At 41.2% G+C, this 14,845-nt stretch overlaps 1 protein-coding gene across 2 annotated transcripts in view; it reads left to right on the top strand.

The window, feature by feature from the left end:
• Positions 1-14,845, top strand: part of pard3ba (par-3 family cell polarity regulator beta a) — a 178,517-nt gene that overhangs the window by 41,847 nt on the left and 121,825 nt on the right. For both annotated transcript variants that reach the window (XM_047355690.1, XM_047355689.1), the window contains 2 exons: positions 6,782-6,891; positions 12,388-12,473. In XM_047355690.1, coding sequence (XP_047211646.1) covers positions 6,782-6,891; positions 12,388-12,473 — 196 coding nt within the window. The remainder of the gene's footprint in view (positions 1-6,781; positions 6,892-12,387; positions 12,474-14,845) is intronic.

Below are 14,845 nucleotides of genomic sequence, written 5' to 3'. Positions count from 1 at the left end.
TCACCAACGGCAAGCCGAAAGCCCCCCACTCCATCAACGACTGACGCCTCGCCAACGACCTGAACGAGTTCTACTGCCGCTTTGAAAGACAAAGGGACAGTCCTGTAACCATCCCCCACGACGCCCCCCAACACCTGCAGCCACAATCCACCACCCCCACCTCCCCAACCTCAAGAGGGGCCTTGGCACCTCCAACCCCCACCCTGAAGTTCCCCCCCACCAGCCCCCTACCCACGCCGAGGATGGCTCTTTCCATCCAGGAGAGGGACGTCAACAAACTCTTCAGGAGACAGAACCTCCGGAAAGCTGCTGGACCGGATTCTGTCTCACCAGCCAGCCTGAAGCACTGCGCTGATCAGCTGTCGCCAGTCTTCACAGACATTTTTAACACCTCACTGGAGACATGTCATGTGCCAGCCTGCTTCAAGTCCTCCATCATCGTCCTTGTTCCCAAGAAGCCAAGGACCACAAGGCTTAATGACTTCAGACCCGTCGCCCTGACCTCTGTGGTGATGAAGTCCTTTGAGCGCCTTGTGATCTCACACCTAAAAGACATCACCGACCCCCTCCTGGACCCCCTGCAGTTTGCCTACAGAGCCAACAGGTCTGTAGATGATGCAGTCAACTTAGCCCTTCACTTCATCCTCCAGCACCTGGACTCCACAAGAACCTACGCCAGGATCCTGTTTGTGGATTTCAGCTCTGCCTTCAACACCATCATCCCAGCTCTGCTCCAGGAGAAGCTCTCCCAGCTGAGTGTGCCCGACTCCACCTGCGGGTGGATCACTGACTTCCTGTCTGACAGGAAGCAGCGTGTGAGGCTGGGAAGCGCGTCTCTGACTCCCTGACCATCAGCACCGGTTCCCCCCCAAGCACCCTGATCGGACTCATCTCTGATGGTGACGAGTCTGCGTACAGATGGGAGGCGGACCATCTGTTGGACTGGTGCAGCCAGAACAACCTTGAGCTCAACGCTCTAAAGACAGTGGAGATGGTTGTGGACTTCAGGCAGAACCCAGCCCCACCTGCCCCCATCACCCTCTGTGACTCCACAATTGACACTGTGGAATCTTTCTGCTTCCTGGGAACCATCATCTCCCAGGATCTCAAGTGGGAGCCAAACATCAGCTCACTCATTAAGAAAGCCCAGCAGAGGATGTTCTTCCTGCGGCAGCTGAGGAAATTCAACCTGCCAAAGACTATGATGGTGCACTTCTACACAGCCATCATTGAGTCCATCCTCACCTCCTCCATCACCATCTGGGACGCTGCTGCTACAGCCAAGGATAAGGGCAGGCTGCAGCGTGTCATTCGGTCTGCTGAGAAGGTGATTGGCTGCAGTCTACTGTCGCTCCAGGAACTGTACACCTCCAGGACCCTGAAGCGGGCAGGGAAGATTCTGGCTGATCCCTCCCACCCCGGTCACAGACTCTTTGAGACTCTCCCCTCTGGCAGGAGGCTGCGGTCCATCTGGACCAAAACCTCACGCCACAAGAACAGTTTTTTCCCATCTGCCACCAGCCTTGTTAACAAAGCCCTGCTCTATATTTACTCACTCACTTAAAACTGTGCACATATATTTATATTATATTGTAGATATGTTTATACCGTTTAATTTGTATTGTAATGCACCGACTACGCCAAAACAAATTATTTGTATGTCCAAAAACATACTTGGCAATAAAGCTTTTCTGATTCTGATTCCGGTGTGCACACTTACACCCACAGGTGTTTACCATCTAAATACTTCTTGTATTCATTAGTACTGTACACTTTTTGGTAATGATGCTTTTGTTATATATGTTTATACAGGTGTAGAAGCAGTTTCTAGGGTGTTATCTTGTATTCTCTTCACCCTTCCTTCTGTCCTCTAGTCTTTTCTCTTTCTCTCCCTTTTTCACTTTTGCCCTACCTCTTTTTTTTTTCATGTTTTTTTTCCGTCTCCTTGTCCAGTGCAATTGAAATAATCCCAAAGCAGTTTCTAATAAAGTTTCTTTTATAAAGTTCAAGTGGAGCATTACAGTGTTCGCCCTTCATCCATCCATCTATCCAGCCGGCCATCTCTGTCCTCAAATCCATCAATCCATTTATCTGTCCCTTCATCCTTTGTCCATCCATTAGTTCGTCCACCTGCCTCTTTTCTTTTCTCTTTCTTTCTTTCTTTCTTGCTTGCAGTTTCCCTAAACCCTGAACATTGTAAAAATACCTGCCATAAAATCATGGTAAATATTTGTATTTCTAAAATAAATATTCATAAATTTGTCTCTCATAAAATCTCCATTGTTGGCATAAAAAGGTATTTAGAAGCACCGGATCTGTTTTATTGTTGTAATTAACATAAATTTTGTTACTTTGGCATCATTCAAACCACACTTCGAAACAAAAAGGTTGTGTTTGGCAGTTTTTACGTTTTGAGGTGAAGTATAAAAAGGAACACATGGCGACTGTTCCATAAACTTTTGTAATATGTTGCTGTCAGCGCCAAATTACAAAGAAGAGTGAGATTGAAGGATCAGAGCCATCTAAGCAGATGCACTAATAATTTTATAATCTATGAGGATGAAGTTTACCCCCAGAAAGACAAAAACCCATCTGTCATCATTTCTAATTAACCACTTCCCCTAAAACTGGGAGCATTTATTTTTACCAGTTTGCTTAATTCGCAACTTGGCATTTTATACTTTACACTAGTATTTAACTTTGTCTTTTAATAGTTTTCAATACAGAATTATTTGTGTTGTAGGAATGTTGCCTGTTGAGCAGTAGATCAGGTAGCTGTTTATTCTCCTTCTTTTTTGATTAGTTGGTTGCATTCTGAACATTGGCCACTAGATGTCGCTAAAGCTGCCACATTAGCCAATTTGCTTTGTGGCAGGGGTCATTCATAAGTTCCTGTGACTGACACCGTATTATCTGTCAGTATTAACAGATTTCACCGTCCTAGCTAACCGTAACATTTTGGTTTGAAATATTTTAGATTTCTACCACTTAAAAATATATTTGCCAACACATTCTCTATAAAAATATACAATGTAAAGGAAGAAAATGTAATGGTGTTAAAAATTATGTGTAAATGCTTACTGTATCAATCATAATGTGTTAGGTTTTGTTAAAATTCTTAATTTCCCGAATCGGGCTTCAAGTGGTTACTGTATTCAAAATATCTTCATGCTAATGTTTAGGATGTTTTGGAGCCAATTCATGCACAGCATCAATTTGTACATTTTTCCTGGCCTCAGGCAACCCAGGTGTTACAATTTATTTCGGTTTGAGTAAAAGCTCTTTTTAGGCATGTTTTCAATCACTTTTGATTAAGAACTCGTCCAAGATAATCTTATTTATGGTCTTCTGAATGGTAGCTGCTCTGAAAGAGTCACATGTCACTCTCATCAATATCCCTGGCCCTTAGAGCCACAGCTTGACCCGTCTGAGGCCAGCACAGGTCAGAGGCCAATGCTGGTGACCCTTGGGTTCCTTCACATGGCTGGACTGGTGCTCTGGGACTCTTTAAGTGGTGGGAGGATTAATGAGGCCCGATTTGACTTTGTGGATAAACGAGGGAGGATTTATGGGGCTGACGGCTGGGTAATGGACCCTGACTGTGGCCATGGAGCAGCCTCGGCCACTTCACAAAGTCGTATCGTTGACATTGTGTTGAAGAACAACAGCCTGAGTGGGTGGTTCATGGATTACGGTTCTCAATAAGGCAGTCTATTTGTAGAGCTTATTTAGAAAATCCATAACAGCCACTTTGGATATATGTTCATCATTCAGTATGTGGAAAACCTACTGGTTCCTGTAAGTTAAGGTGCTGCCCAGCTTTCCTTGCAGCTATAAAGGGGATTTTGGTACCTAGTCAACCATAGTTTGAATTCTTTGAAGGTTATTTAAAAGGCATAGTTGTCAACTGTTTTTGTTTTCTACATCTCTCTAGCTGATCTGGGAAAAAATAAATGGGCTTTCAAAAGGTTCCTGACATCAGTGTCAGTAGTTTGTGTGTGAATTCATTGCATACATTTTCATCAGTACACAATTTCTAAATTGATAGAGAGGTGCGCAGAGTAGGAAGAACAAAGCAATTGAATTAAGTTTCACAGCTTTCAATATCCAATCCAATCCAGCTTCATTTATAAAGCATTTTAAAACAACTACCACTGGACCAAAGTTCTTTACAGTTAAAATACGTTAAAAACAAAAAACTGCAATTGCATTCAATAAAATAAGAACACACAAAACATACGTAACAGCAAACTAACATAAGAACAACATTGAAATCAACTAAAACCAACTAATATAAAAATGAGCAGGGTCTCAAACGCCAGGGTGAAAAGATGGGTTTTCTGAAGGGATTTAAATACGGCCAAGATGCCCGTCTTATTTCGAAAGACAGATCATTCAGTCTCCTCTAGGTCTACGCTCAGTCTTCAGGAGCCGCTGATCAGCTGACCTGGGAGCAGGTAGGCGTATAAGGCTGCTACAGTTCAGAGAAATAGGCCGGGGCAAGGCCATGGAGGGCTATGGGGTGCCTCTAAACAAACTCTACAAGAACCCATGAGTTAATATGGTGATGTTGGTATGAAAAACAACAGAAGTAAATAAAGATTGACCTTAGATGGACAGTTTGGATGTTTTTGTCTGACTAGATGTTTAGCTTCCACAGCTTTAAGGATACAGTAAGACCAGTTTCTACTACAGGTCATATAATTAGTACTTGCAATAATGTATTTTAAAATACTAGAAACATAATTCCAAATGCACATTTATACTAAATTATAAACATGTAGCTGCTTATTCTTCAAAGTGCCACTGTTTGCCTGTGCAGAAACACATGCTGATTATACTGATCTCAGCTGTACAGCAGTCTGCTCTCATGCCTACCTGGTTCAGTCAGATTCAAACTAAATGAAAATATTTTTTGATGAAAGAAGTGAAAATTACAAACCAAAAACCTGCAAAAAAACAGAAAACATTCTATAGTCATCCAATTTTTGCCGATTCTGTACAACTGAAGCTAGTTTTAGGTTTAGGTTGTAGCAACATCTTTATGTCCCAATAAGCTGATGCACTATTTATTATTTTATTATTGCTTAAATAGAAAATCAAATGGGAAGCTGGTATAGATGAAGCCTGTGAAGTTCTTTTTGTGGAGAATTTAACATACTTTAACTAAATTAAGTATGTTGAGTTTTTTTAGTAAGATATGTTGCTCTCTTTGTACATTCAGGTTCAACAACAAGAGCTGCAACAACTGCCGCATTTCCAAACTAGGAAGCCTAGAACAACATTTATCCATACAAATGATTATGTAGCTCCTGAAACACGTTATTCAGTCAAAAAAGGTACTTTTAACATGAAGGATCTACGTTAAAGACTGAGCTTGAATGTAACTCAAACTTCCAACTGCAATACGGCAGACAAGAGCCCTGCAGAAGATAGTGAGCGAAGGTGGTAGGGTTGTTGGACTGTCCCTTCTCTGTGTCCAGGAGCAAGGCTTTGAGCAGTGTCAGACTCCTCACATCCTCAGGCAAACATTTGACGTCCCCTAATTAAAACAAACATTTAGTTATTTGGTGAGACGTGATGGTGTGATAGTCAAAATAAAGGTGGTGAGAAATGGAAATGAAGAAGGTGAGACTGACTGTGGCAACTAATTCACCAGGGAACAAATGATGGTTTATGATAATTGGTAAAAAATGATCAGACAAGCAGTAACATGACATAGAATTGGCTGAACATGTGGTTTAGTTTGTTTGGGGCTGAAAGGATATTTGTATATTTGTGTCAGAAATGGTTGGAATGATCATTTTTCTTCACTAACCACAAACAGACGCACAGAGTGACCTGTGTTGGTTCCTTCTTTCTGACTTGTTTTCCCCCTCTGCTCTCTTATTTTGACCACGTTAGACCAGGACCCTGTCGCTGACCTGCCAAAGAGAGATTGATTACAGGAAAACAGAAGAATTTAGTTCGCTTTCCCTTTCTGCGTCTCCTTTTCCACTGCCTCCTCGTTTCTTAGCTTTTTGTTTATCCCATGCAGCTTTTCTGGCCTCTCTCCACGTCTTTGTTTTTCTCCTCTGTCAAGTAAAATTTGAAATACCCCACTACAGATTTTTCATCCTCAAATACTAGCCTGCTCCCTTTGGGGTGGATAATAAAAGCAAGGCACAGCACGAGTCCAAATTAGATTTTATTGTTGATTCGGACCTGCCCATGTTTGCTGTCCTTCAGTCGGCTCTGGTTAGATGTGGAGACGGGCTGTGGGGAGTGTGAACACGTGAACGTGTGCAATGGGAGGAACACGATACATAGCAATAGTGTGCAATGTGGCAGGGAAACGTTAGAGGAGCTCTGTGGTTGTTTCTTGGGTGAAGTTATCCTAAAATAAACGTGTTAAACATGGTTACAGGTTTTAAGCTGAAGCAGTTTTATGCTTTTATTATTTATATTTTGTTTCACTTGTAGCTAAAGAGACACACTTTTCTAATCTCCAGTTTTTCTGAACCTTTGACGTCAGAGGATTCCTCTTTAAGAACTATAATAGAACGACCTTTTAAGAAAAGCGTTTGACATATACCTATTTTTTTCACGAAGAAAGGTCCGATTTGAGTTTCTGACCCGATATTCACCGAGTAGGCGCAATCTTCTCTGAAAATACATCCACCAGGTGGCAAAATCAAAAATAAACTTTATTTTAAAGCTTTTGGCATCTTTCGTGATGCAGCTTCACATGTGGCACTTCCTAGAAGTCTTTGTGAGTTAACATTAATCTTTTTCCTCACAGATACACCTCTGTTAGTGAGGAGCAGCAGCGACTCTGTTTTGCCACCTCCTCATGAGACAACACCTCCACCTCCACCTGACGACCAAAGCAGCAAGCCTCCTCCTGAGCCAGTAAGTATTTCGGTAGCATTATTATGAGGCAGAAACAAATAAAATGTAGAGCCATATTCCAAATGTCAGATTGATTTTTATTCTAGATTGTTGCACCTTTCTTTAAAAAGGCCCTTTCAATCAGCTAAAGCCATGCATTGATGGGAAGAAATTTAAGGTAATTAAATCAACATTTTGCATTTCCAACTAATTCAAAACAAACATGGGGACCCAGTTACCAATCTTCTTGTTGCCCAGCTCAGGGCTTCAGGCTGACTGTTTTCAGAAAGGATCACTTTTTTAAGCGCTGTCCTCCTTTCTGTGGCAGACGGGCATTAAGGATGCTTTTGTTTGCTGCCTTTTCTCATCCGATGCTTGTAGGGTTGAAGCACTATGAGGTCAGGCTAGAGTGTGTCTGTGTGAGCGAGGGGATAGCTCAAGTTGTTTGCTCCCGCTGCGTTCGGCTCAGCGGTGACTAAGCAGAACACAGGAATCAGTGGGCGACGAGTAAACATGATGACCGAGAACATGCTTCCTGTCCAGCAAGCACACTGGGCCTCATGTGCTTCAAACGGTGCAGCTGGACCAGAGTGAGCACGCTCAGGCTGCACAAATGTCTTAAAATAACCTGACAACTATTTATAAAATCCAAATCTGCTTGGCATATGACTGCAGATTAAGGCCACTGCAGTCTCATTAACACAAACATTGTTGCATAGGAATTAGCAAGGAAAAACATTTATGGAGGCCCCACTTTTTAGATATTATAAAGAATAATAACTGTTTGAAAGACTTCATTTTAATGACTGATAAGATTCAAATAATAGGTTTTAGTCCATTTTTAAAACCATTCATAGTTCTAATTGTTCCTACTTAAATGGGAAAAATGATATTTACATAATATTTTATTATTATCTGTCAAATCTGAGTTAATTAGCTGTAGCGTGGAGTGATTCACTGTGTGTTTAAATAAATGGCCACCATTCTGTTAGCACAAGCAAAATATCCTGAAACTCACAGAATATTCCTTTTTTTTTTTAATGATCTGCATTCAGATTGCTTTTTATTCTGTTTTTGTGAAAGAGGGACATCCAGCCATCTTTCTGTCTATCCATCCCACTGCCCATCTAATCTGTCAATCCATCTGTCCAATGATCTGTCTATGCATTTGTTTGTTAGTCCACATGTCTGTCAGTCTTATCACACATCCATCCATTGATCTGTCTGGCTATCCGTCCATCCATCCCTTCATCTTGTTTGTCCGTCTGTCACTCTTTTCCCACAGTGTCTGGTTTTTGCATGTTCATGCATCTTTGAAGCATTCCAACTGTAGAAAAAATGTTATGGTTGATTGTTGTACAGTGGGGAGAACAAGTATTTGATAAACTGCAGATTTAGCAGGTTTTCCTACTTGCAAAGCATGTAGAAGTCTTTAATTTTTATCATAGGTACTCTTCAACTGTGAGTCTAAAACAAAAATCCAGAAAATCACATTATGTGCTTTTTAAGAAATTAATTTGCATTTTCTTGCATGACATAAGTTTTTGATCACCTAACAACCAGTAAGAATCCCAGCTTTCACAGGCCTGTTCTTTAAGAAGCCCTCCTGTTCTCCTGTATTAACTGCACCTGTTTGAACTTGTTATCTGTATAAAAGACACCTGTCCACACACTCGCTAAAACAAACTCCAACCTCTAATGCTTTGCAAGTGGGAAAACCTGGAAAATCGGCAGTGTATCAAATACTCATTCTCCCCACTGTATTCACAGATTTGTAAACAAGTCAAAAATTGACAGAAAGTTGGAAATGTGTAGAGCAATGCACATCAGCACTGTCAGATGTGCGTCAAAACAATGTGCCCCTATTATTTTCTGTCAAATGTTAAACGTCAGCTGCATCTGCTTAGGGTGCAACAGTCCTGGGCGGCCTGCAATCCTTTTTCAACAGCTGTGTTCAAAAACGTTGACTCTTCTGATAAAACTACGCAAGGAGTCCAAGTAATCTGTATCAGCTCACTTCAGTTTACATCCTTTAAGTGAAGACGAAAGGCGGCACTCCCGATATGTGTTCCCCTTCAGTCTGTAAAAATATGGATATTTGAAATTAACTTTATAGGGACAATGATTGAGTCCTGGACTTATGAAGGGGACATATGAAGCTTTCAATCCCTTCCTTTTCGTACTGAAATCATTCAACTGTGGTCTATATAAAGTGGAACTGCAAAGTTTTGGTCTGAATTCCTTGTTATTGTAGCTCCACAGGGCTCTCTTTTACCCCTGTTCTGAGGTGTGAGAGCAACTGGTTTTGGTGCGGTCTCAAAGAGCGTTCCACTACACCCCATTTGGCCATTTTTGTGGTTTGATAACAGAGATACAATTAACTAGCTGTGAGGAAACATTTTATTCCAAAAATGTCACTGAATGCATTTGGATCATGTGTTCCCCAAGACAAAAACGGCAAAAACAATGCTAAACTGTTTGTTGCGAACTTGGTTAGCCGGAAGTTCATTACCTTGTTTATCAGTAAATGTTGTGGCGTTATAGTTCAAGAACGTAATGGAGAATAGAGAAAACTGAACAGATTGAAAAATATGACTCAAACGCAGCTGGAGAGACTTTTCTGCTCTCCTACAGACTACAAGTACACAACAAACTGTATTTAAGGGCAACAAAAGTGGATTTTGTATGATATGTCCCATTTAGGATCCATTCATTACCCCTTTGCTTCTACTCCTACACTATATTACTCTTTGGGAAAACTAGACCCCCACATTTCTACGCTCAATGACCGAAAAACACTCTCAAAATGACTAGATACCTTCACACATTTTAGCCACTTTATCTTGAAGCAGCTATTGAAAGCTAGATTAAGTGTAATTCAGACTGGTACTGTGATGAATATGCGGCGTGTCCCAGTAATGGATTTCTATTTCTTCTTCTATGGTAAAGCCCAAGGTTGGCCCAGTTCTCTCAGTACATACATCTCCTAGTCAGCCTTTCAGCCGAGCTAATGAAACTAGCAAAGGGCTGAACAATGCTTAACATACAGATGGCTCTTTAATTAAACTACATTTGCTGCCACATTCAAACCCAATGAATGAGACCTTTAATTTTACCAGCCTACTCTAAAGACTGCTGAATGCTCAACTTCTTGCACCTTTCACCTCTCTTTCTCTCCTTCTACTTATGTTTCTGATGTGTTTGCTCATGTCAGCACCTGGAAACTTGGTGTGCACGATGCTCAAAGAGCGCATAGCATGTGTGTGTGATAGTACAGTTGATGTCATGTAGAAACTGCAGGTCAGGGTGCACGGGCAACTACACTGAAGCTGCGATCCTGCCGAGCTTCTTCACTTTCTCAACTGGCTGACATGTTGCTGATGGAAATACACAAGAAAAACACACATCTCATTACTCATCTGTCTGACAGCAACCTCAAACACACACACACACACACATACACACACACCTCTCACATGTCTACACACCTGCACATCACTTGAACATGCCTCTGACAACAAACAGCACCTGAAATGCAGTAACACAGGTGACGGTGTGTGACTCAATACAGGAGACAACCTTTTTGTCATGGTTACATAGCTTTAAAGATGGGTTTCACAAATTATGTAAGTGTTCACACTAACGCCACAGATCCTGTCAGATTTAAATCACTCAGAAGGCTGCAGCCTGCACTACAACTAAAACAGTCATTTAATTTGTGATAATAATGCCTTAATTTTGTCAGCTTTTGAAACAAATCCCTGTAGGGGTCACAGCTGATATTAAGCACTAAAATAAGCAGCGGATGAAATTAAAGAGTAAGAACAGAAAAAAAGTTGAGTTTGATTGAAATATAGATGTAGCATTTACCAAACATCCTAACATGCTACATTTATAGGGATCAAATGCAATTAGCTAACACCTGTCTCCTGACTGTAAGTAATATTATTGTTTTAGAGCGGCAAAGCCACAGTGTTGACTTCTGTCTGATGCAAACTATAGACACAAGCTGCACACCAGTAGCTTGAAATGACACATGACTTGTCATAATTACACTGTAATATGATCCTAACACTTCTTTGCCATTCTGGGAACTCTTGTAATTACAAACAAGCAGGAAGGTCTTTTACTTATTTTGTGCTATCATCATTAGTCATTCTTGGATTCGTTTGGTGTGGAGTACCTTATATAATATGTTAATCTAATAATTTTGTGTTATGGTCCTTAACATAAATAAAAACATTGTGATGATTTTTGCAAATTGAGACACAGTTACAGCTTGCTTGGACCACAAAGGTAAACTCTTAAGCTCGCTCAGTTCCACTTTTACAGATCCTCCCATCATTTCTGGAGGTGTACTTCTAGACGTTGAGCTCAAACTGATGGCAGTGACATGATTGGCTGAGCGCAGCTGGGATTATGAGGAGAGAAGCTGCTGTTGTCACATCTAAATAAACTGGAGTGCCCTCAGCCAGTGATTAGACTCACACTGAATACTATGAGGTGATCCATTAATGTTAAAGCAGGTTCTAGGTTTTAGCTTCAGTTTCTTCATGCTCAGCCTATATATGTTACATAATACAGACAGTGGACATTGTACAGTGACACAAATGTGTTTTATGGTGCTTTTTTGTGAAACCTAGTGTTGATGCGAGAAGATGCACAGCAACAATAGAGCCTCCAGCTCATCTTCCTGCCCCCGCACACATGCACTCCATTGTAGGGTAATGCCACACGGCCCAGATAAGTGGGTCAACATTTGTAGAGACAGCATATGCTTTTGAATTTATAAATGCATGATTTTTATGTTTTCCGCTCTGCAGAGTTGATATGTGACTGTATTACTGGCAGCAAATCCACGTGTGGGTGTGCGAGCGACTCATAAAAGCGCATATTTATTGTGAGGCAGCGAGGGTCCACTGGGGAGTTGGGTGTGGTAGGAGCGGGGGGTTGCTAAGACGTTGGCTGGTGGGCGGGAGCCTTTTAGTCATTTAGTTAGTGGTGACACAATGAAAGTGACAGGGCAGAAGGAACTAATTGCACCCCTCTTGTCTTTAGGGATGTGGGACAGTTCCTAGGTCCCGCTCCGTGGTTGCGTTTCTGCAACAGTTCAATGCCGTCTGTCTTTTTCCTCTTTATACATTTCTCTCTCCGTCTTCCTTTTATCCATTTGTCCTGGGGTTGTTGATTTGGCTTAAAAATAGAGCACTGCCTGACACAGGGCAGGGATGGATGGAGGAGGGGAGGGAGGGAGAGGTAGATGGATGGATATACAGTAAAGAGAGTAAGGAAGGGGCAGTGGCACGTTGTTGGAGCTCAGAGTCCAGCCGTCATTCTCTCTCCAGTATCTGCAAAGGTGATTGATGGCAGAATGAAATTGTTTTGCTAATTGCTGTCGGGCCTTCTTGTGTTAGCTCAGTGGCTGCTGCTTGTTTACTCTAAAGGTAGGGAACTGGTTTATGTTTATGTTATGCCAAGTTTGGTGACCTGTCTTTTATCTGGTTTTTTGTGTTAAAGGAAATCAGCAGTGTACTGAAAGGAGCCTTGGACAAACTGCACACGGAGAGCCCCCCACCCGAGAAGATGAACCAGGTTATCTTCAGGTAACTGTTCTTTTATATGTTGGGACAGTAGATGGATCATCCAGTGTCTGGTTTCTGTGATGGAGACAGACTCGGATTAGCACTCCTGTCTTTGTTTGACAGCCCGACACCCTGACTGGATTAATCCGTCTCATGGATGGCAGTCGAGTGTGTAGATGTGTGTCATTATGTTGCCGTGGGTGCAATCGTGTTTGTGTAGACTTGAATATACGTAAAAGGTAATTCTTTCACCACTCTGATGAGATGAAAACTTATATTTCATCATATTATGAATGTTGCTTAATATACTGCAGATAGATAAGTTTTATTTTATTAAGCATTTCTTAAGATGCACCCACCAAAAGGGTTCCTAATCAGTCTGAAAAGGTCTGGAAATGTGTGAAATTTTCCAGATCTGGTATAGAAGAATAAATTATAGTAGGTAAAAGTATTTGTATTCCCAGAATGTGTTCCTTATCCAATGTCTAAAACGTCTCTCTGTCCGTCCATCCAATGTAATGTTGTGGATAAAGTTGCTTAGTTATATATCCAGTCCAGTTACTATAGAGGTGATTTGCAACATTTACATATCCATATAGGTCACGTTCATTAGAGATAAAAAAAAAACCAACTTTTTCTAAAAGGTACATAGATGTTTCATTAACTCCTAAGGCTAAAGGGAACATGGTGATCGTCTTTGTTGAGAGACAAACACCTACATTCCCTCCTAGATGTTTCTAAGTAGATTGAAAAGTAAAACAAAATAAGTATACACATGTGGACAAAATTGTGGTTACCCCTCGGTTAATTGAAAGAAAAACCCACAATGGTCACAGCAATAACATGAATCTGACAAAGGTAATAATGAATAAAAACTCTATGAAAATGAACAAATGAAAGTCAGACATTGCTTTTCAAACATGCTTCAACAGAATTATTTAAAAAAATGAAACAGGCCTGGACAAAATTTTTGGTACCCCTGAAAATAATGTGACCAAAGGGACATGTTTAATCAAGGTGTGTCCATTAATTAGCATCACAGGTGTCTACATTCTTGTAATCAGTCAGTGGGCCTATATATCGGGCTACAGGTAGTCACTGTGCTGTTTGGTGACATGGTTTGTACCACACTCAACATGGACCAGAGGAAGCGAAGGAAAGCGTTGTCTCAGGAGATTAGAAAGAAAATTATAGACAAGCATGTTAAAGTTAAAGGTTATAAGACCATCTCCAAGCAGATTCATGTTTCTGTGACTACAGTTGCACATGTTGTTCAGAAATGTAAGATCCATGGGACTGTAGCCAACCTCCCTGGACGTAGCCGCAGGAGGAAAATTGATGACAAAACAAAGAGATGGATAATATGAATGGTAACAAAAGAGCCCAGAAAAACTTTTAAAGAGATTAAAGGTGAACTTCAAGCTCAAGGAACATCAGTGTCAGAACGCAGCATCCGACGTTGTTTGAGGCAAAGTGGACTTAATGGGAGACGACCAAGGAGACCATTGTTGAAAACAAATCATAAAAAAGCCAGACTGGAATTTGCCAAACTACATGTTGACAAGCAACAAAGCTTCTGGGAGAAAGTCCTATGAACAGATGAGACAAAAATTGGACTTTTTGGCAAGGCACATCAACTCTATGTTCACAGACGGAAAAATGAAGCATATGAAGAAAAGAAAACTGTCCCTACTGTGAAACATGGAGGAGACTCTGTTATGTTCTGGGGCTGCTTTGCTGCATCTGGTACAGGGTGTCTTGAATCTCTGCAGGGTATAATGAAATCTCAAGACTATCAAGGGATTCTAGAGAGAAATGTGCTGCCAAGTGTCAGAAAGCTTGGTCTCAGTCGCAGGTCATGGGTCTTGCAACAGGATAATGACCCAAAACACACAGCTAAAAACACCCAAGAATGGCTAAGAGGAAAACATTGGACTATTCTGAAGTGGCCTCTATGACCCCTGACCTAAATCCTACTTAACATCTTTGGAAGAAGCTGAAACATGCCGTCTGGAAAAGGCTCCCTTCAAACCTGAGACAACTGGAGCAGTTTGCTCATGAGGAGTGGGCCAAAATACCAGCTGAGAGGTGCAGAAGTCTCATTGACAGTTATAGGAATCGTTTGATTGCAGAGATTGCCTCAAGAGGTTGTGCAACAAAACATCAAGTTAAGGGTACCATCATTTTTGTCCAGGTCTGTTTCATGAGTTTATTTTTTTAAATAATTCTGTTGAAGCATGTTTGAAAAACAATGTCTGAATTATTACCTTTGTCAGATTCAACTTATTTCTGTGACCACTGTAGGTTTTTCTTTCATTAACCGAGGAGTACCAACAATTTTGTCCACATGTTTATATTATTGTACAGAAACTATGGAGTCTACCCTAACTCCT

The sequence above is a fragment of the Girardinichthys multiradiatus genome, chromosome 24 (genome assembly GCF_021462225.1).
Source record: "Girardinichthys multiradiatus isolate DD_20200921_A chromosome 24, DD_fGirMul_XY1, whole genome shotgun sequence".
In the NCBI taxonomy this organism is placed as follows: Eukaryota; Metazoa; Chordata; class Actinopteri; order Cyprinodontiformes; family Goodeidae; genus Girardinichthys; species Girardinichthys multiradiatus.
This window is presented reverse-complemented; position numbering and strand designations above follow the sequence as displayed.